A 20,625-nucleotide genomic window follows, 5' to 3' on the forward strand; every position below is an offset into this window, starting at 1 on the left:
GATAACCTTGAGTGTGAGTAACATGAAAGAAACAATGTGAATCAACTTGTTTGGGTGCGTTAAAACTGAAGCATCAAGGCTGCATCATGCACAAACGTCTCATCTGCAGTCTCATGCAGTCTCATCTGCACACTATGAGTAATGGCAACAGGCTGCAACATGCGAAAGGAGAATGGCACATGCAGATGAGTGGCTCGCAAAGCAGCCATGCATCAAGTTAGAGGCGATGCAGCTAGGAATGCAGTATATCCTTAACAGGTAGCAAATGCCCTAAATGCCGGCACTCAGTATAATACCTGCATAATAAACTGCAAACAGTCAAGTGTCGCTTGATTCAAATAGAACATTTCAAGCAGAACTTTCAACTCATTTCAATTATTGTAAATCATTGTGAAGTTGGCTTTTCATTAACGTAATGCTCTTTTTCCAGCTTGTTCGTTGAGCCTTACCTATGCATGTTCGGCTTATGAAAACTCTTTTTTCCTGCATTTGTAAGCTGGAATAACTTGTAACCCGTTAACAACTTCAAATTTCTCAATAGTAACTTTGTAACTTATGGATTTTACTATAATACATATATTCCCACATAAGCCATCGGGGTATAAAAATAAATAATTTAAAGACATGGAACTTAATCTTGGCTTTTAGCTCCATATTTAACTATTCTTTGCCCAATACAACAATTCATGATGCAAACTTGAAGACAGGTGCAAGATACTGTGTAAATCCTGATTAAGGACATCGAATAAGGAGTAAAACCAATGGCTGTAAACTTTAGCAGGTGTTACCTAATCTACAGTCAGATCATTTCCAAGACAGCAACAAACGTGAACTTCCTGCAGACCAATAAAACAAGTGGTGCCCAAGGTTGTCAATTTTTTTTTTCTATTTCAAACAACAAGAAGAGCTATTGTTCTTTCAAATTAAGTTTACTAGTAGATGTATTTTTCTTTTATTTAATGGTAGTGCTTTGTCAATACTTACGTCTTTTTCTGATGGCTTTGACTTCTGAGGGAGAAATAAGAAACAAAAACCACAAAAAGCATGCTCTAGTATTTTTGCCATGCAATTAATTAAAATGTCACACACACACGAAAAGAAGAGAAAATCATAGGATTAAGAGAACAGGAAAAAGAAATATAAGTTCGACCATGCATGTACTGCACACTATACATGTAAAAACCAAAGAGCCCAAACTAATAAAATCTAACAGACGTATGTCACCAGGCATCAGTCTAAATAAGTTTTCAGAGGGTTAAGTCTAACTGCTCAAGACAAAGAAACTGATTGGATTAAGCACAAACTCCTGTACTGCTAACATAAAAAAAAAACACAGAAAAAGCATGTAGTGCCTGCTAGCAAGCATTTATCAAGAGAAATATAGAATAACACATTCTGCTCGCAGTCCTTCCAAGCACAGAAATGCGAGCTCGCGTGCAATCATATGCCCTGTCATCATACACATCACCATTCACTACATATTATAAACATTGTTATATCATAGATCACTACCCACAGTGAAGCTAGCATCAGTAACCTGATAAACTAGCAATGGCTTCTGCAATGGCAATGGCAGGTTTTCAACTTCCCATTTCCTTTCATTTATTTAGTATTTACAGTTATCGCAAAAATTATGCGCAGCGGAAAAGGATGCAACAAGTACGCCACCTCTGTGAATAAACTCTTTCGCCTCTCTTGACAGGCTGCTAGATGAGAGCACAAAACAACCTCGCTTCAGGTCTAAAAGAAACCGGAAACCAGAGCACCACTTACGTCGTCTGCCTTTGGTCGATTTAAGTTGAGAACCTCCAAGATCGACTCAGGTATGTGTGCTCTCTGAAAAGGGGATGCGAATTTAAGGAAAAAAAGAAAAAAATGAAAGTCATACAACAAGTTGGAACACATCACATTCAAACCTAGAGCCAAAGTCACCTGCAAGGTTCTAACATCTGCACCGTACAGCATTAGCTTAGACATAACTGCAGCGCGAAAAAAAAACAACCACATAGGGAAGAACACACTCAAGACACGGACCACATAGGCGTTCTTCCCTATGTGGTTGTTTTCACACTTCAGTTATGTCTAAGCTAAGCAACCAACTTGCCCAAAAGTTTGTTTTACTAACCCAGACAGCAAAAACAAAAAAAATATTAGGCATGTGCAAATAGTGAATTTTCAGTTCAAAGTGACATGAAGCAAACAGTTGTTAGAATAGTTCCAAAGCGAAGCAAACATTTGTGAATTGAAGCGAATAACTTGAGACTGGAAATGCAGTAGTGATGAGAGGCATTTCATTTGAGCTCAATAACACAAGTCGAAAGACATACTTTGCAAATTCACTCAGGGAACAGAGTTAAATAATCAAACAAAATAAAAATAAATAAGAGAAGCCAGAGAAGACATTGAATGTCTTCCCTGGGATTCTCTTTTCTTGTATAACTATACAGCGCCTGCAATTTGCTCCAGTATCTGCACGTGCCTACTGCAATCTTATCTTTTTCGTCATCTTTGTCTTTCAAGCCTCCTGAGCCCAAATGGGTTCAGATCCTATCAGCAGCATGTGGCTGTTTTTTCTTCCGCTTTTATTAATCTAGCATCGATGAAAACCACAGACATAGAAGACGTTGAATGTCTCCTCTGAATTCTCTTCTTTTCTTGTATAACTATACAGTGCCTGCAATTTGCTCCAGTATCTGCACATGCCTACTGCAATCTTATCTTTTTTCTATATCTTTGTCTTTCAAGCCTCCTGAGCCCATGTGGGTTTAGGTCCCGCCGGTGGCGTGCGTTTGTTTTTTTCTTCCGCTTTTATTAATCTCCCACTGATGAAAATCACAGATTAAAAAAAGACATCCCCTATGCCCCTTGGCTTCCGTCATGACTTGAGAAGGATGTCATTTCTGACAACTCTGGGAAGCGGCGGTATGCATATGAAACACACAACAGTACCTGGTGGTCGGTGAAGGCGCTGACGTGCTGCACCAGGGGCTGCTGCAGGTCGGGGCTGACCTGGAACACGTTGCGCAGCTGCTCAGCGGGCAGCTGCAGCAGCACCTGCAGTGACTGGGGCTTGGTGCGCTGGCAGCACTTGATGAAGCCCTCCCAGACCTTCTTCTGCTTCCACACCTGCACCAGCAGCAGAGGTACGATGAACTGACACCAGCACAAGACAACTGGCAGGTAATGATGCAGGCACTGGATTATAGCCCGTGGCACGCAAAACTCTCAACCCTACTGAAAATTTCCATATGACAAGTTCCATGATTCCAATCGTTTCAATAAGAAATTTTATGGAGTCAGTACGGAGCATATGGAGTCACTATGGACTATATAGAAGCTCGTATGGAACCTTACTGACTCCACATGACGGCATGTACACTAAGGAAATTGTATAGAAATTAAGTAGAATGCTTATGGATGCCATACAGATGAGATATGGATTTCCATATTTATTTTCTATACTTTATGGACTCCATATTCCCATAATTCCATACGAACGGCTGATATGGAATGTTTCAGCAGGGAAAAAAGCACGAACAGTCAACTCTTGATGACTGGAACTTAAAGAAGATTGATAATTCGTTCAAATTGCGTGGAACTCAAATTAAGTGCACTCAAACCTGAAAGACATTGAAGGAATGTGTCATTATGTTTAGTTGATGTTTGGTATCGTTTTAACAGCGTATCTTCATATAATGCAGTTACAGGTTTAAGATTTAATGACGTGAAAAGGGGTGCAGTATGGGCGTCGTACGGTTGATTGGCAATAAGACGCAACACTCGTTTTTGTACTTTATACAATTTGTCTACCTTCGTTTTTGTTGTGGTACCCCACACCAGGTAACAATAGCTTAGCTGGGACAAAAACAAAGATTTGTAAATTAACAGTTTAATGTTTTGAGGCAGAAAAAAACGTAACTTACACAAAATTCCAACTGTTCTAGAAAGCTTATTTAACACAGCTTCTACTTGCTCGCTCCATGCCATGTGTTGCTCAAAAAGCACACCAAGGCTCTTAATTGAGCGAACAAGTTTTATATCTGTGGAACCAAGTTTTAAATATAGGTTGCTATCAATGACACGTTGTTTCGGCCGGAAAAGTACAGCCTTTGTTTTCACTGCATTTATGGTTAGAGAGTTTGTATTGCTCCAGGCGTGCAATTTTTCTAGCAACTGGTTTCCTCGACTCATTAGCTCGGACAAGGTAGTTCCTTTCAGAAATAGGCTCATGTTGACAGGACCAAAGCTTGTCGAAACAAACTGGAAGTTTGAATTAAGAATGTCAATTGACAAGAGTCCATTGTACAGTAAAAGCCAGTTAAATTGTACCTCAACGGACCGGAAGAAATGTTAGAATTACTGAATGACTCCGAAAAAAAAAAACAAAAAAAAAACAAGAAGCACTTGCATCACAGTAAATTTATTTGCTGAAAGACTGGACATTGCTTGTTTAGTTTTGAGATGACAATGGCGCAACAACGACAACTTTTAGTGGTGGAGCTCCTCTGCTACTGTGTCGCACACCTCACAAGCGGCAGGGTTGAGTGTGGGGAGGCTTCACTGCACAAACGGTGTGCGACGAGCACGCAATTTCAGCGCACTTAATGTACGGAAGAACCACATAGATGGAAACACTCAGCAGTGCCAAAGCGGCAAGAAAAATAACAGGAATGGACAAACACTAGCGAGACACGCCAATCAGCACCTGAAACTGCGAGCAGCTGGGCTTGGTTGGCTGGCTGATACGAGCTGCCGCAAAGCCCAGGAAAGCGAAACCAAAACTAAGTGGTATGACTTGTTGGAGAAGGGTTGTCTATTTGTTGTAACACCTGCCACTGCTTGCAAGTTGAGGGCACGCAAGTCACTCTGCAGTATAGAATTCAGGTTTGAGCAGGGCTATTTGGATGATCGCTTGCTGTGCCAGTCCTACTTAGACACGGCCTCCTTGCAGAAGCCAGTGCGAGACCTGTAGTGTCTGAACTAGTGAGTGTGTGATGTCATAGAGTATAGACTTACATGGACATTGGCTGGGACTGTGCCATCATTTCGAATTATCTGAATGTTTGAATTGACGACCTTTTACTATATAAGATGAGAGAAGAGCGCACCTGCTTGATGATGAGCCGCTGCAGGATGTTCATGACGAAGCCCATGAGCTTTGGGTAGAGGCTCAGTGACTGGATGACTGTCCGCATGAGCAGGGTGGGCAGGGGGCTTTGCTCCATCAGCTGCTGCATCACCACGGCCAGGACCTCTTGCGTGTAGACGTGCTTCTCCGCAAAGCAGAGAGAGGTCGCTGGAAAAAGGATGGCAGTGATGGCACCACCAGATAATGGAGCAGCACGGATTTCAAGACACATACATTAGATGAAAATTTGAGGTGTCCACGCATTGAAAGGGATATGGGGGGACATTACTGAAGGCGGCCTGTATCGGCAGATCACTGCATTTTAATGACAGAGAGACTAATTTCATTGAAAATGGAGCTATTATAATAATAAAAGTAAAAAAAAAATTGAAATGCTGGGGTCTCCACCATTGATCATTTTCACAAGCAAATTGTGGTGGCGAATTAAAGGCAATTTCCTCCACAGATCCCAGAGGGCTAGGGTACGCTACCATTCACTTCCCTGTGGTGATCATGAGTAATTTTTGGCCTTGACTTCAGGAGTTTGAATTGAATGAGAGGAAAAACGCACGCACATATGCATGCACGCACACAAGCACAACAGATCTACTCAAAGATGCAGATGAGTGCCATGTCCTTGAGAAATGTCAGCAGTGTCTTCATCACATGCAACGCAGCAGCGGTGATGCTTCCCCATGTCCCGAGAACAATTTTGCATACACAGGCATGAATCCGCAGCTCCACTGCAGTCATAACGAACCTCCGCGATGATGCAAACTGGTCACAGATGAAAGTGAAACCAGGCAACTAAAAAAACTAATTTGTGGCTGTGCTGTTGGGATGATATAGTACTGTGATCAAAATGAAAAACAAAGATGCCAACAACGTAATTTCTGTCAGCTACTCCTGCACATGCACACTTATACAGTCGAACCCCGCAATAACGAAACCGCCGGGGAAGGAAAACCTTTTCGTTGTCGTGAGAATTTCGCTGTCGCGAAAATGGAAAAACAAGCACACCCATTACCTTCCAGAACCAAAATTTAATGAAAAAAGTCGCTTATTTTGCTCTGCTTGACATTGCTGTGCAGGAGCTTGACGACTCTGGCTTCGCAGCTTGATAAGCTATGCATAGGTTCGTCGTCGTCGTGGTCGCCGAGAAAAGTCCGGATAACATCGAAAGCATCAAGCACATCACGCGAGCTTACTTGCGTAACTTTCCTGCATCCAGGACGATGCTGCTTCAGCGTCAACGCGCGCACACTCCCCTGATAACACTTTGGCGACGATGCAGTGCCGCGCGCTTCAAATCGACTTAGCCATCCGGCGCTCGCCTTAAAGTTGTCGTGCCCCAGAATGCACGCGAAGTCAATCGCCTTTTGCTGCAAAAGGCTTCCAGACAAAGGCATCTTGTTCGCTCTCTTGTTCAGGAACCACTGAAATACGGCTTTGTCCACGCCTTCGTGGACCGGCGTTGCCAAAGTCTTGTTCAGAGCGTGCGCGCCGTTCTGGAGTGCCGCCATGATGCCATTCTTTGATTTCACAATCATAGAAAGTGAGCTGCACGGGATACTGAACTCCTCCGCAATGTCCGTCTTCTTTCTGCCTTTTTCAGCTTCGGCGATGATAGCAGCCTTTTCCTGCAGCGTCAAAAACTTGCGCTTCTTTACAGGAGGCAGCATGTTTCCGACAGTCAAAAAAAAACAAAAAACACTGTACACAAGCAAGCCGCGGGCGAATTCGGCTTGCACAAGGCGGACGGCGAGATCGGCGAGATAGCGTGGTCGGCACACTAGAGAAAAGAAAAAAAAGGGTTCCTTGCTCTTCCCCGGTTGGCCGGCAGTGTAGTCACGTGAAACGTCACGTGCGTGCGTAGTCGCCAACAGACAGTTATAGCAAAAAGCCGCTTTCAGCGGGCAAAAAAAGAAATTGCTTTGCTATCATCATTACCGAACCAACCGAAAGTAAACTAAAATGGCTGCGCCGGTGCTTGTTGGCAGGTGAAATGAATGGGCCCGACTTGTCGGATGAGTTTGCTGCTGCAGTTTTGCCCATTCTATGTTAACGACTGGCTGATGTGCCGAAAAAATGTTGCAGATCACTACCTCAAACTTTCGTTAATGCGGGACTGCTTTTTAAAAATCCTTCGCTATTGAGAGGGGACAAATGCATTGAACCCTATGGGAGTTCGCCGGGGGCGCCAGAATTTTTCGTTGCCGCGAGAATTTCGTTCTTGAGGGCTTTCGTTATTGAGGGGTTCAACTGTATCTATAAACTGCTGGGAGTTACTAACATGAAAGCTGTCTTAATGATTACACCAGGCTTTGATTTCCAGTTATGCACGCTTGACGATGAAAGTCACCGTCTACAAAAGTTGAACTGAAAAAGCACACCTTTGATGACTGTCTTGACGTCACACTTGGAAGGATCAATGTTATGCAGAGCCACGAGCAGCTCGGCAGGAGACACTGGGCTTGTGAAATTGGCTGCCGACTCCACTGGAAACAGGAAGAGAGGAAGGGCATAAAAGCATACTCTAATTTCCCCACCAGCTTCAAGTTGCCCTGGCTTTGACAACATAGCTAACCACCTGTCACATGACAGGGATTCCTTACGGTTTCTTGCTGGACGGGCTGTAGAAAATCAACACAAAAGCTACATTAGTTCCACAAAAGCAACAATGAGCAAGCCTGGTCCATGACGTTGCAAGAGTGTGCAAGAAAAAAGGGAAGGGAAAACAAAAAGAGAGAAAGGAAGGTGTTCTGTACCATGGCTTCCGAGGAGCCGATTGAAAACTTCCTTCACAACAATGGGGTTGAGCTTGATGAGCTTGGGTAGGGCTGCTATGACTTCTTTCTGCAAGGATTAAACAAGGGCATGAGGCGTCACCCGCTCACCACTTATTCAGCTGGACACTCATATTCGTACCACACTCGCTCAAGTGACATTGTACAGCAGACTTGCGATAATTCAAACTCGGAAAATTCGCACTTTCGGTTAATTCAAAAATTTAATTTTAGAAGCCACCTCGCCTTTCTGGCGCCAAAATGAGTTCCTTTGGATTCCATCCACATGGTTGCTCTCGTACATTAAAACTGCGCACACATCATGTGTTGTGTGATGCGGCTGCCACTTGTGAGAGGCTTTTGATAATTCCGGCATGTTTCCCAGTCCCCTGAAGTCCAAATTTACATGCTTTCATTCCACTCGGAAACAAGTGAAAAATAGGTATGACTTTTTTTTTTTAACCACAAAACCAGTTAGAAACCACTGTCTGAGTAAACATACCAGAGCCTTTCACCAATATTTTATGTTGGGTTAATGCTTATAGCTATTTGTATAGATATCTACACAGCAAGTCACACCGAGTCTCGAATCACATTAAGGCACGCTTCTGATAATTCGAACAAAAGTCACTAGTCCCTTGAAGTTTGAATTCATGAAAGTCCACTATACAATTAAATGAAAACAAAAGCAAAGGCAATCATGCCCTGACATTGCACAGCAAGCTCTAAAGAGTGGCCCGCATGGAGTGTTTTTTGCCTGCGAAATCGCGCTGCGCGCCCGACGCCCGCGCTGGCGTTGACAAATTCACTTCCGCGTGGTCAGCAGCCGAGCGGCGCGCGCTACGGGCACGTTACGCGATATGTTGACAAGAGTGGCGCCCTGCTCGCCCACTTCGAAATAAATACATGTCACCGCTGGATTCTTCGACGCAATACCTTGCTCAAATGGTAGCAGTTCGCTTTTATTTCGCACAGCTCGCCCACGCGTAGAGGTATAAGCGATACCCTAGCTCATGTTTTTCAAATAATTTGGCGATTTTCAAGCTCTTAGGCCCAACTAAATGCAACGTGTTTACCTCGCAAGAACGACATCTGGCGGAGCAGTTGTCTAGCTTTTAGTCACTTTCTACATTTTCATCTATTTGCAGTTTTTCTTCCTGGAACGAAAAAAGGCTTGCAATGCACGCACCTAGTTATAAGAAATTATGGATGAAAATTTATTCTACACAGCGTTGATGCGCTTTGGCGTCTTGTCACTAGATGGTGCTACCGTTTACGCGTGCTCCTGAGGGACGCTACCGCACTGCCAGCTAAAAGCAACTCCTCCGAAAGACAACATGCTGCTCGGCCATTTCGGTTGAGAAACCCGAAACCCAAGCCTCGGTACCCTCGGAGCGCCAAACGCCCGTCTTTCCGGGAAGCGCGACGCAGTTCTGTGGGTCAAGCTACAGTGCCATCTCAAGCTCAAGCTCGTGAGCTGGTCTCTCTCGGCCAGCGTGGCTCCGTCCAGAATCACGTAACGCCCACTCTGGTTCTCATTGGCCTTCTGTTGCTGCCCTCTCCCGGCGTCAGCGGGGCGTTGGCGTTTTTTTCTGTTCCGCCAGAACCCGACGATTTTGCAAAAACGTCCTCTCCAGCGGCAAAAAAATGCTCTGGTGCCGTCGACACCAACGAATCGCCCAGAAAAACGCTCCATGCAGGCCACGCTTAAGACATATGATGCTATGCTAGTCCCCCCATGCTACATTTGGTGCTGGCTGATAAATTAATTTGATGATGATTCTTAAACAAACAGGGTTTGCAGACAGGTAAATAATCACATTTTTTCCAAAGTAAGCACAAATCCAAGCATGATGATGGAGGTCCTCAACAAAGGACAAACAAACATTCCTCTCATGTCATTTTTAACCACTTCTTCAAACAACTGCCTACCACAAACCAATCTGGCGAAATAGAGCACGATGCAAGAGTACCTATTTATTTCACGTCACGGGTACCAAACAAACCGTACCTTAGAAAGACCATTCAGCACTGGAATGAGGAACCGTACATCGGACACTCGCTTGTGGTAAAGGTCTCTGACCCTGGCAACTAATTCAGATGATGGTGGAGCTGAAAAACAGAAGCAGTAAAAGGTAGAACTTTCACAACCGACACACAAACAATACATTTATTTTTCATCAATAAAACGTATGCTCAGTACTCGTGATATGTGCAAGAAAAGCTGGCTTAAGAACATTGTGTAATAACATTAGCACTGCCAAAGTTCACAGTATTCATCGCTAGCACTTGGGTACGACCTACCTAAATGAACTACGGTATGTGCTGTTCCTTTGAGCACGATGTCAATCAGATAGCCGGGCAATGAGAATCAAATGTGGGTATGAGAAATAGGATATTTAAAAACTCGTGCATACTAAAGGCAGCCTCACTTTTGTCGGTGAGAATGTGGATGATGCGAGTGACGAGAGTCTCAGCTCCTTTCGGGCAATTCTCCACCAGCAGCAGCAACTCGGGAGATGACATGCCCATGCCTTTGACCTGCATTTACGCGTGCAAAACAAGAATGCTGACACAGTACCCTTATGACAGGAAAACAAAGAATAATATAATGAAAGAAAGACAACAAGAACACCGGCCAGCACACATGGCACGAATAAGTTAGGACACCTAAATTAATCACTGAAGAACAGAAACGTCAGTTCACGAAAACGACTGTACCGGTCCTTCAAGGCCACGCAGAATGGTCCTCTTGATTTCAGCAATGGCACCAACGTAGACAACCGCAAGGCTACAAAAAAAAAATAAGAGAAAGAAAAAGTGTTGTCAGCCAAGCTGGCCGTTACAAACTGGCAAACTATTACTGGCAGCGTCTGGCACACAGTGCCCCCCCCCCCCCCCCCCCCCCCCCCCCCCTATTGCAAAGAACTGCCTTTGAAACATGACAATTTCAAGCCAAAACTAATGCAATGAGGTGATGCATTTGGCGACATGGAATCAGAAAGTGCCACCAAAAGTGATCGTTTCAGAATATGGCCCAGATAGCTCAGCACAAAAAAGATGTGGAGGGGTGTCACAAACATCCTCGAGGGTACAAGGAAGGAGAAAAAAAAATAATCCTTTAACTAAATGTTAAGCTTGATTTTAGTCAAGCAACTAGCACACTTTTAGGATGTCTATTTTTTTTACTTTTGTGATGTCTGTACACCAACTAGCTCAAACTAAAGTTTTGCTGCACAATGAAGCACCAAACTTTATAGCTTGCTTCACAACACAAAGTCTATGGGAGCATATGGGAGCCCATAACGACTTGAGTTCAATTGAAAAGCGCATTGCACAGACGCATGGGCGAAGATACTCACTCGTGGATGAGCTTGTGGTTGACGGGCAGAAGGTTTATGTACAGTTGCATACAGATCTTGGTCTGGTCCTCCATCCAAACTGCGCACAGATCAAAATTTGAAAGTGATGCATCAGGCATTTCAGCTGATATGAATCAAATGGCACGATACGTGCGCCAAATAAACAGCACCAGCACAAGCTAGCAGCGCCCAAACAGAAAATAAGTTGACACATAAGTGGTGGTGGGCTTGTTCCACACACTCTCTGCCAATGGTAGTCAGCACACCGTTCAGTTCTGCCTTCCCGCTCTCTCATCCTCCTGCAATATTTTTTTTCAACAAAGCACCTGGGAAGCAGCTCTGATTTATTTCAATTTGATATTATTTCAAAACAGCACAGCTCGGTACAAACAAGCCCTGTAAGCCACCCACATGGCAACATCCCATTAGGCCCCATAAAATGCTATGGTGTGGAACTTCTAAAGAAATTGGCTGGTTGACTAGCTGATTCAGCAGTGGACTTTTAGATGCCACAGCAACACCGAGCGACTTGGGCCATGCTTAATTTTGCCCACACAGGGTTCTTTGATGTGCACCATTATCTCAGCATACTGATATACAGACGGGGACAAAAGTCTCCGGACCATGTGTTCCTCTAACGAAGCCGATAGCTCTGCTATTAGTCGGCAGCTGGAGACAACACTTGTGCCGGTAAAAGTTCTTTCATGTGCAGGTAAAAGGTAAAAGTTTTGTTCTTTCATCTCCACAAGTGCGGTCTCCAGCTGCTGTCTGATACTAGAGCTATAAGCTTCGTTTGAGGAACACGTGGTCCGGAGACTTATGTCCCCGGCTGTACATGGTGGAAACCCAGGGAGAGTGTACAAAATAGTATTTGTGAGTTCATCAAACCACTGTTATCACAGCCAAACTGAGGGTTTTTGGGAAACTACAACTGAGCCAAGCTTGAGGCTCAAGTGAGGTAAACATTCATAAAACAAAGAAAAAATAAAAGAACTGTACGGTACCATCTGCCGAACTACCATGCAGCTTCAACACATGTGTTTCACCACACAAAAAGAAAAAAAAAACCAAAAAAGAGAGAGAGAAAAAAAAGAAACCGGCAAGTCATACGTAACTGACACAGGAGATTGTGGTGCTATGAAAGTAAAAACAACGGCAGTGCGTTGTTGCTTGCTGGTCATACATGTTGGTCGGTCACACATTAAATGGACACTGGAGACAACATAACCAAATTTTAGTTTTTAGTAAACATCCATCCCTTGGCTTTTTGCAGCTCAGCTGACGTTTGTTCCTCAGCAAACGACATGTTTAATGCTGAGAAAATTGAATTTAAAAATACAACATAATTTTTTTCTTTCCCCACATCCCCACCACTGAATTCAAACTTGTGACTTCGATAAGGAGAGGGCTCCATGATTACTATTTAAAGTGAACAGCGGTGTTTGAACAGCGGTGTTTGAACAGCAGTGTTTGAACAGCGGTGTATGATTAAAGTGAACAGCGGTCATGCCAGTGCCTGTGCCATTTATAGTTTCATCGATATGGATGAACTTCAGTTCGCCCTCAGGGCCCCTTTAAAGCTGGTTCACGGGCATAACACAAGCATATCAGTCGCACGTAGACTGTAACGAGTGCAACCGCTCAACAAAGTTCATTTGCATAACAAAGTGAACGTGCTGCAATGTCTTCAAAAAGCAAACAGATATTCTAATGCGGACATGGACCGAAAAACTCACCTGGACAGCTATGGAACAAGTGCTGTGGTGGTGCCGGTTCTAGAAGGTACCTCAGGTACATCAAGGCAAAGTCCTGCGATCATTGCGAATGCATTTTTTCAACATATAATTAGATGGCACGTAGGAAGGAGACACATGCGGGACAAGCAAAAAAAGGACCAACTAGCCCACCTTTCTACTCTAACTAGTCTGCTTTCTAATACAATGAGCCCTATGCCTCCTTCTCGAATTAACCAAGACCAACTAGCCCATCTCTCTACTTAGAGGACAAACGAGCGAAAGGCCTGGCCGCCAGGGAGCGTTTTGTCTACGCAATGATGCCAACATTTCATATCAGTTCTGCCTTCAGGTGGCTGCTTCGAGACACTAAAAACATTCCTTTGCTTCTTCAAGCTTGTAAACCAGTAGTTTTTTATAAACCAACTTTAGGAAAGAACCAAGGACACAGGCTTCAAAGATTGAATAAGATTCTTAACTCTGGCTCCCAAAATACAAGCGGAAAAGGCAAATCCAGCCCTTTTACACAATATAGCCTTGGCATGATCTGCAAACAAAAACAAACAAACAAAAAACTCCCGGGCCAAGCAGGACACGGAACCGTGCTCCAAATGTGTGGCTTACAAAGCAATTAAAACTGGGATTTAAAAATATCAATAAAAAAACTTAGGCGTTTAGTAGATAAGCACCATCTGGCATGGAGCAAAGAAATACTATAGCTCTGTTATTTCCAATGGCAATGTTGTACGGTAAAAGCTCGTTACTTCGAACTGCAAGGGACTGGAAAAAAATGTTAGAATTATCGAATGAGTCCGAAAAAACTGTCAAGAATTTCCTGCATCAAGGTAAATTTATTTGATGAAAAACTGGACAATGGGTGCCCAGTACCAGTTCGAATGAACCAGTGTGAGACCCTTAGCATCTGAATTAGCGAGCATCTGGTGCCATAGACTTACATGGGTGTTCGCTGGGACTGAGCCAATACAGCAGCAGACTGATTTTTGGGACTCCAACAATTCGGATCTGCTTAGGAACCATCGCGCATCTAATGGGATTGTGTATATTACCACGACTGATATTTCGGACTGTGTAGGATCCAAAAGTTAGATTTTTCGGTCTAAAATAAATACCAACAATACTGCACAGGAAATTGTCCTCCAACTGAAAGTGCGTTATTTCGGCCAAATATAGATTTTGTCTTGTTCACTGAGGTGTTCGCTTTTGTTTAAAAATAATCACTTCTTCAAACAAGCAGGGGGACAACACTAAGAGTGTCATGTTAGAAAAATAAAGAAAGAACACTCAGAAGAAAAGAAGATGCAGGTTTTTACCTCGATGATAGGCCGGAAGTTGCCGCGCTCATGGAGCTGTTTGGCATGCTTGGCCGATTGGAGACGCACTTCCTGGATTGGCGAGACTGTCAGTTCGAGCAGTTTCTGCAGGTACTCCAGCTGACCCGGAGGTCGGTAGTCCACCAAAGACCGCAGGATTGACAGACCGTTGGTCACTGTCAACTGGGAATGTGGCAACCCAAAGGAAAGTCTTAACTGACCTCCGAACTTCAGGTGAAAACACATTTCACAAATTGCGCAGTGACACTCACTACACAGAAGTAAAACCTCTCTACTCTAGTGAAGTGAAGTGAAATAACACAATCTGGCTGTCTTGCTTTCACTTACACCCGAGAGAGCTATCGTTCTAGCGCCCTGCTGGTTTGAGAAAACAAATTTTATTGCACATGATGGCTGGCATTTCTCAGTTTAACATGTGGATTTACCAAGACAACTAGAACACCAAAAGGTCATGCGATGAATCTGCAATGAGACTTAGACCAAACATCACACGAACTATGGCCTAGTCTGTGACAGGGTTAACGCAACACAATGCCCTTGACAAATTAAATTTCCCATTGTCTCCGCTCAGTACAGACAAGTGTGCTGTAGGTATTAAGCACTTCTACCGCACATTAACTTTCCCCGAGAACTCTGAAATGTTTTCGCACATGTGTTACCAACCAAATAACCTGCAATACTGCTCAACAAATGGCATTCGTTCGTGCCAAAGAACATGAATGGATGCACAGTGCTTCTCCTCACCTCATTCTGGCAGTACTGCTTCAGGATTATGAGCGCATCTGATGTGATGGATGGTATCTCCAAGAAGAAGCGGCTGAACAACCTGGGGGAAAAAAAAAAAGAAAGAAAGAAAAGGATTTACACAGAACTAGGAGAAGCTGTATCAAATATACAAAACTCCACTAAAGCACTAACTGCGTGTCTAGATGGCCCTGGATATATTAAAAGTGTGCTGAAATCTTTGCCCACACATGTTACTGCACCATGCTGCAATAAAAAAAAAGCCCGTTTCATCTAAGGGCAGAGAGCCTGTGATCTAGAGTGCTGAACGGTTGAACAAAGGTTGTATTCTGGAGCAATTAGTTTTGGAAACAGTCTGCAGTGTACTAACTGGTTAAATGGAATTGTAGAACCAGGCACGATACAACCAATTTTGGGAAGTGCACATTTCCTTTCAGCATTAATTTTAGACCATGTGACAGTCCAATGCAATGATGGGGACCAAAGGTTAGAACAGCCCCGTACAAGTCTGACAGAGTCATCAAAAGCAATCTTTCTTCAAGCCTCAAATGTGTCTGCATTAAGTAGCGTCACTATGTGAAAAACACTTGTGTACTACAGCCTACAGCCTCTTTCTGGCTATGGTGATGTGTGTACGGCAGTAAAAGACACACTCATTAGCTGGGATATTGGATTTAAAAACCTTCCCACCAACCAATCTAAACTCGTGCAACCTTACCGAAAAGCACCGAATGCCACCGTGTTGAAGTGAATGGCGGTGTGCGTAGCATATGGGATCCACGTCCAAGAACTGTTGTCGACGCACGCATTTTACTTGCAAAATCAGTTGGTCATGACGAGACCTGTATTTTTCTTTTTGCCTTTTCTAGCTTATAAAGGCTCCGTTTTGAGTGAGAATGATCTTTTTTGCGATTGAACGCGGCTGCGATTAGCACGTGGTAGTGGCAGGCCAATTTCTTGACCTCAGTGTCCCTTTAAAAACACCTGAGCTAGGCTAAGAAGAGCCCTTTGTGTCACAGAGGGAGCATCCATCAAAACTCACGCGTCTCGGTCCCGTGGCTCACACTTGTGCAGGATGTCCATGAGCAGTCCGTTAAGGCAGTGGACGTACGAGTCACTGCTGGCACTCTTCTCCATTGGGCCCACGGCGCCCCCTTGCAGAAAGCCCTGCAGCTGCGCATACTCCTCGTACAGCCAGGCCAGGGCAATGTCCACATGCGCGCGCAGGTCTTCCAGTATGTACTCCTTCAACACTGCGGAAGAACAGTAGAGACAACACACCGTACTATAAAAACCGAAGTGACTCACACTGCGATTCTCAAGTGCAGAAAGCCAACTGCAAATATTCCACTCTATCGCCACACTCCAGTAGGCTAAGCATGAATTCGTAGCCGCAACTTGTATAGCATGCAACTTTGCAACTTTGCAATTCGTAGCATGCAACTTTGTGCTCCTGTGTAGCACGCAAAGAGAAATGTTGCTACGTTAGTCGCTGCTTTTCTGTCGCCCAGCTAATCAGTGCATCAAGTTTCTGCTTTGTAGGGCACCTTTTGTAGAACTGATTACAATTCCTGATGTAGTTTCTTTGTCCTGGGATGAACAGAAAGTACAGATTCTTTTTGAATTTTTTTTTACTTTTCATTTTCATAGACGTCCTCATAAAAAACAAATTAAGAACTTAGATTTATATGCAAGATACAGTTCAAACATTAAATATACATTATAAGCGCAGTGTCATATAGTTGGGAATATAACATGTTCACAATATAACAAAATTCAAGAGCCTGGGTTTCATAAACCAGATACAAACTAAATTAACAGCTCAAATGGATATTTCAGGGAATCAAATGTTCATGCACAGTCAAGTCCACTTCATGTAGGTTTCAATGCACACAGAGGATGGGGGCTTAACTTACTGGCGCTGATTTCTCCTCCAAACTGTGTAGCAAGGCCTGCAAGAATCTTGACCTGGACCTGAAGAGTAAAGGAACACAAACCAGGCGACAAGTCAAATCAAATGTAATCAAGCCCACGGAACATGCGTCAAGATTGAAAGCTAATAAACAGGGCGTTTCGCACGACATGAACCAAGGTTTACTACTGCTACACTGCTGCACTTCAACGTTCATTGTTATAGACCTTATGCGAAATGCACTGCCATCTAGCGGTCGCCGCGCGCGATCCGCCATGTTGGAGGATAGCCGCCGGATTCACAGCACGTACTGGTACACGCTCGTCGCGCGCGCTCGAGTTTCACCGTCCTCAGTATGCCCACATATTGCTCAGTGCCTTGCTGTACTCAGAAGGGGTCACAAAGACGCCCAGGGAAAAAAGGCAAGAGCGCTTGATTTGAGCGCATTTCTGTTTTTGGACTGCGATCCCCGACATCCGCGGCACAAATGTTGCAGAACCGTCGCTACATGTCGAGACATCACGCAACACATTTCGTTATCGCCATGTAGCAAATGAAATTAGAAATAAGCTTTGTAGGCACGAAGAAAATATCACACAAAATCTGTTTTTCTCCTGCGATTGCCCGTGAATTGCTGCGATTATCGGCCTCGCAAGAGAGTAATCGTGATCAGCTGTTCAGTGGTACGGGTCGCGCTTTGTGAGAACCGTCGCCCCTAGCGTTATCCGCCGCAGCGGTTACACGCGTTAGTTTTTAGTGCGAATATTTGTTTCGACGGAAACACTAGCAAGGGTCAAGTGCCCGTGGCACAGAACGTTTGCGCTCTGCAAGTCAGTTAATCGTTTCTGTTAGACCAGGGAAAGGTGCCTATTTTGTGGAGCGAAAGCTTGTATGCGTGTAGCGATTTCACTTAACCGGCAGGTTTCCACGAAACCCTGTGTTGCGTAAAAAAAAAAAAAAAGAAAGGACTGTAAAGGGAGCCGCTCAAGCGGTACCATAGTTCCAACTAGTAGTAGCGGGAATGCATAACGCGTGTAGAATCCTCCAAAAATATCAGTGCACAACTGTTTGCTCGTCGTGGTAAAACCATAGACACTGCTGCATTCATGGAGTACGTGTTTTTAACGGCGATAGTCCAAGAATAGTAAGCACTTGTGTAGTGGGGTCGTGCGGGGACCTAGGGGTCTATGTGCCCGGTAATAATAATAAAGTGTTTTCTCTCTCTGTCTAGGGCACTAGGGCAATCTAGGGGCTTTAGAGCACTAGGGCAAACAAACAAATGCTGTATGAACTTTTCAAGGAAAATGAAAAGCGTCGCATGTTGAGAGGTCACTTTTTTCGACACTACCAACATGAGCGTGAACTTTACTATCGTTTGCTTTCGGCGCCGACGCGACACACAGAAAACGCTACCACAACAACAGCAATTCAAGCGGCACGCCCGTCCGCAAAAAGTATCGAACCAAATAAAAACTGACTCAAACTAGACCGAAATGCGCACGTTTTTAGCCGTAAACGAAAATTACACTTGCTTCGTACATTTCTTGGTGTTCAGCGCCGGCAAACTGACGTAGGACTCCGTGAAAAACTTGTAGCTTCGTACTCGGTGGCGTTCGGAAAGTGGTTTGGACGCGTAGTAAGTGTCTGCGAGGTCTCTTGAAAACTTGGGCAGCAGAAACACGTCGACTGACCATTCAGTCATGTTTACAGGCTCAAGTGACAGTAAATAAGATTTTCGAGCCAGCACAGCAGCAAGGAAGCTAACGCAGGGCACGCCTAAATCCAGAGAGCAGAGGCGGAGCGAGCTTCAGTCATCCTCCAACATGGCGGCTTTCCACTGGTTCTTCTTTTCTCCGATAGATGGCAGCAATTTTGCATAAGGTCTATTAACAGTGGGCATAACAAGCATGCGACAAAAATACAGAACAAGGTCCTAAAGTGCAACGCTAAGGTTGAACCTTTAAAGCCAATATTACAAAAGTTTACATATGTTACATATAAACAAATGTATCATCTTTTAAACAAGAACACCGGATTCGAGTTACACAAAACACCTTCATATGAATATATCCATTTCATTTGGTCTTATAGGTTCTTTCCACACATAACTCCCATTACTGGCTGTTCTTATCATGATTCTTGTGATAGTAAAATGCAAGGCAATTCAGACTCTTCAGCGATGAAGTACTACTCTACATTTCTGGAGTTATTCCAAAAGCGCTCATGTTAACACTGAGGGCCACTCTCTTCTCAAATTAAGAGACTGTGCAAAACCCTCGTTAACAACTTCAAAACTGACACAACGATAAAATAAATGTGCACAGAACAAGACACAGCAACCATATTCTGAAGGTCCAGCAGCTGTGTGTGTGCAGCCAATATTTTTTTCTTGCATTATGCATTACAAGACATGACTTATGCAGGCATGAAGAAAAATACGCCAGAAACCATCTTACCGGTGATATGCTGGTACTGTGTGCCTCTGTAACAAAAAAAAAACGTGGTAAGCAAGCAGGAATATGCTAGAGGGGTGGCAGGGACGTAATGCAAGCCAGTGCCATGCACCTACTTGATTCACGACCAACGAGGAGAATTCTCCTGACGGTAGAGACAAGCATCTGAGTGGTTTCTTCCTCCGACAGGGGCCTGGTGATGTCCAACAAGTTCATCTGTCGGGGCCTTCGGCCCTTAGCCTGACAGAGAAGGTAAGTAAAAGAAAACAGAAAAGCTCACAAAAATGTTCATAAGACATGCCTTTGGAAAGCATTGTAAGCCAGGGCAAGAAGAAAAGCACAAGAAGACAAGCAAAAAAAAAAAGACTACCTCGAAGCCTGTGGGGAAAAGGACTGCGTTCTTTGCCTCCTTCTTCTTGGTATCTGTTGTTGTACCGCCTGCAAATACACACAAGAAGAAAAATGAGAAACAAAAGTGAAAAAAAAAGCTTCAGATGAACAACTACATTGCTGGTATCTGTTCATAAAACACACTTGTTAAAAGTGTTTTGTGTTGCTTTTAACAAGCGCATTTTGCTCTGTTGGCAAAAGATCAAGTGTGTTCACAAATTCTCAAACCACTTGCTTCTTTTTTGTTTTCTTCACAGCTAAAGTGCCCACATAAGGTCTTTCTTAAATGATGCAAAAGCAATTGCTGCAGTGTTATCAATATAATAATTACTACCAGCCAAAATGCGCAGAAAGTGATATGTACAAGCACTGCAACAAGTTGTGATTACAGCACTTATTGTGAGCTTCAGAAATGTTTTATAACAGCTGACAGCTCTTTGTAACACAGGAGAGCTGTGTGAGATTTGGGCTTGGTCGCACCTGGAAATGAAATGGTTTGGTTTGGTTTATGGGGTTTAACGTCCCAAAGCGACTAAGGCTATGAGAGACGCCGTAGTGGAGGGCTCCGGAAATTTCGACCACCTGGGGTTCTTTAACGTGCACTGACATCGCACAGTACACGGGCCTCTAGAATTTCTCCTCCAAAGAAATTCTAGCCGCCGCGGCCGGGATCGAACCCGCGTCTTTTGGGTCAGCAGCCGAGCACCATAGCCACTGAGCCACCGCGGCGGCTTGGAAATGAAATGAGAAACAAACACAACAATG

The 20,625-nt window shown here is 44.0% G+C and overlaps 1 protein-coding gene across 4 annotated transcripts in view; it reads right to left on the bottom strand.

Annotated features, from left to right (window-relative positions):
• Sym (symplekin scaffold protein) overlaps positions 1–20,625 on the bottom strand; it is a 39,720-nt gene that overhangs the window by 3,785 nt on the left and 15,310 nt on the right. For 3 of the 4 annotated variants that reach the window (XM_089558279.1, XM_089558278.1, XM_089558277.1), the window contains exons 15-32: positions 19,841–19,908; positions 19,587–19,710; positions 19,474–19,499; positions 17,022–17,079; positions 16,148–16,358; positions 15,106–15,187; positions 14,341–14,523; positions 13,013–13,085; positions 11,277–11,355; positions 10,636–10,705; positions 10,347–10,455; positions 9,926–10,026; positions 7,897–7,984; positions 7,522–7,626; positions 5,109–5,296; positions 2,950–3,126; positions 1,774–1,836; positions 985–1,008 (exon numbers count right to left, since the gene is read on the bottom strand). In XM_089558279.1, the coding sequence (XP_089414405.1) occupies positions 985–1,008; positions 1,774–1,836; positions 2,950–3,126; positions 5,109–5,296; positions 7,522–7,626; positions 7,897–7,984; positions 9,926–10,026; positions 10,347–10,455; positions 10,636–10,705; positions 11,277–11,355; positions 13,013–13,085; positions 14,341–14,523; positions 15,106–15,187; positions 16,148–16,358; positions 17,022–17,079; positions 19,474–19,499; positions 19,587–19,710; positions 19,841–19,908 (1,829 nt within the window). The remainder of the gene's footprint in view (positions 1–984; positions 1,009–1,773; positions 1,837–2,949; positions 3,127–5,108; positions 5,297–7,521; positions 7,627–7,896; positions 7,985–9,925; positions 10,027–10,346; positions 10,456–10,635; positions 10,706–11,276; positions 11,356–13,012; positions 13,086–14,340; positions 14,524–15,105; positions 15,188–16,147; positions 16,359–17,021; positions 17,080–19,473; positions 19,500–19,586; positions 19,711–19,840; positions 19,909–20,625) is intronic. The other variant, XM_089558280.1, reaches the window with a different exon arrangement.

Source organism: Amblyomma mixtum, chromosome 8, assembly GCF_055824585.1.
Source record: "Amblyomma mixtum isolate Tamu chromosome 8, ASM5582458v1, whole genome shotgun sequence".
Taxonomy (NCBI): domain Eukaryota; kingdom Metazoa; phylum Arthropoda; class Arachnida; order Ixodida; family Ixodidae; genus Amblyomma; species Amblyomma mixtum.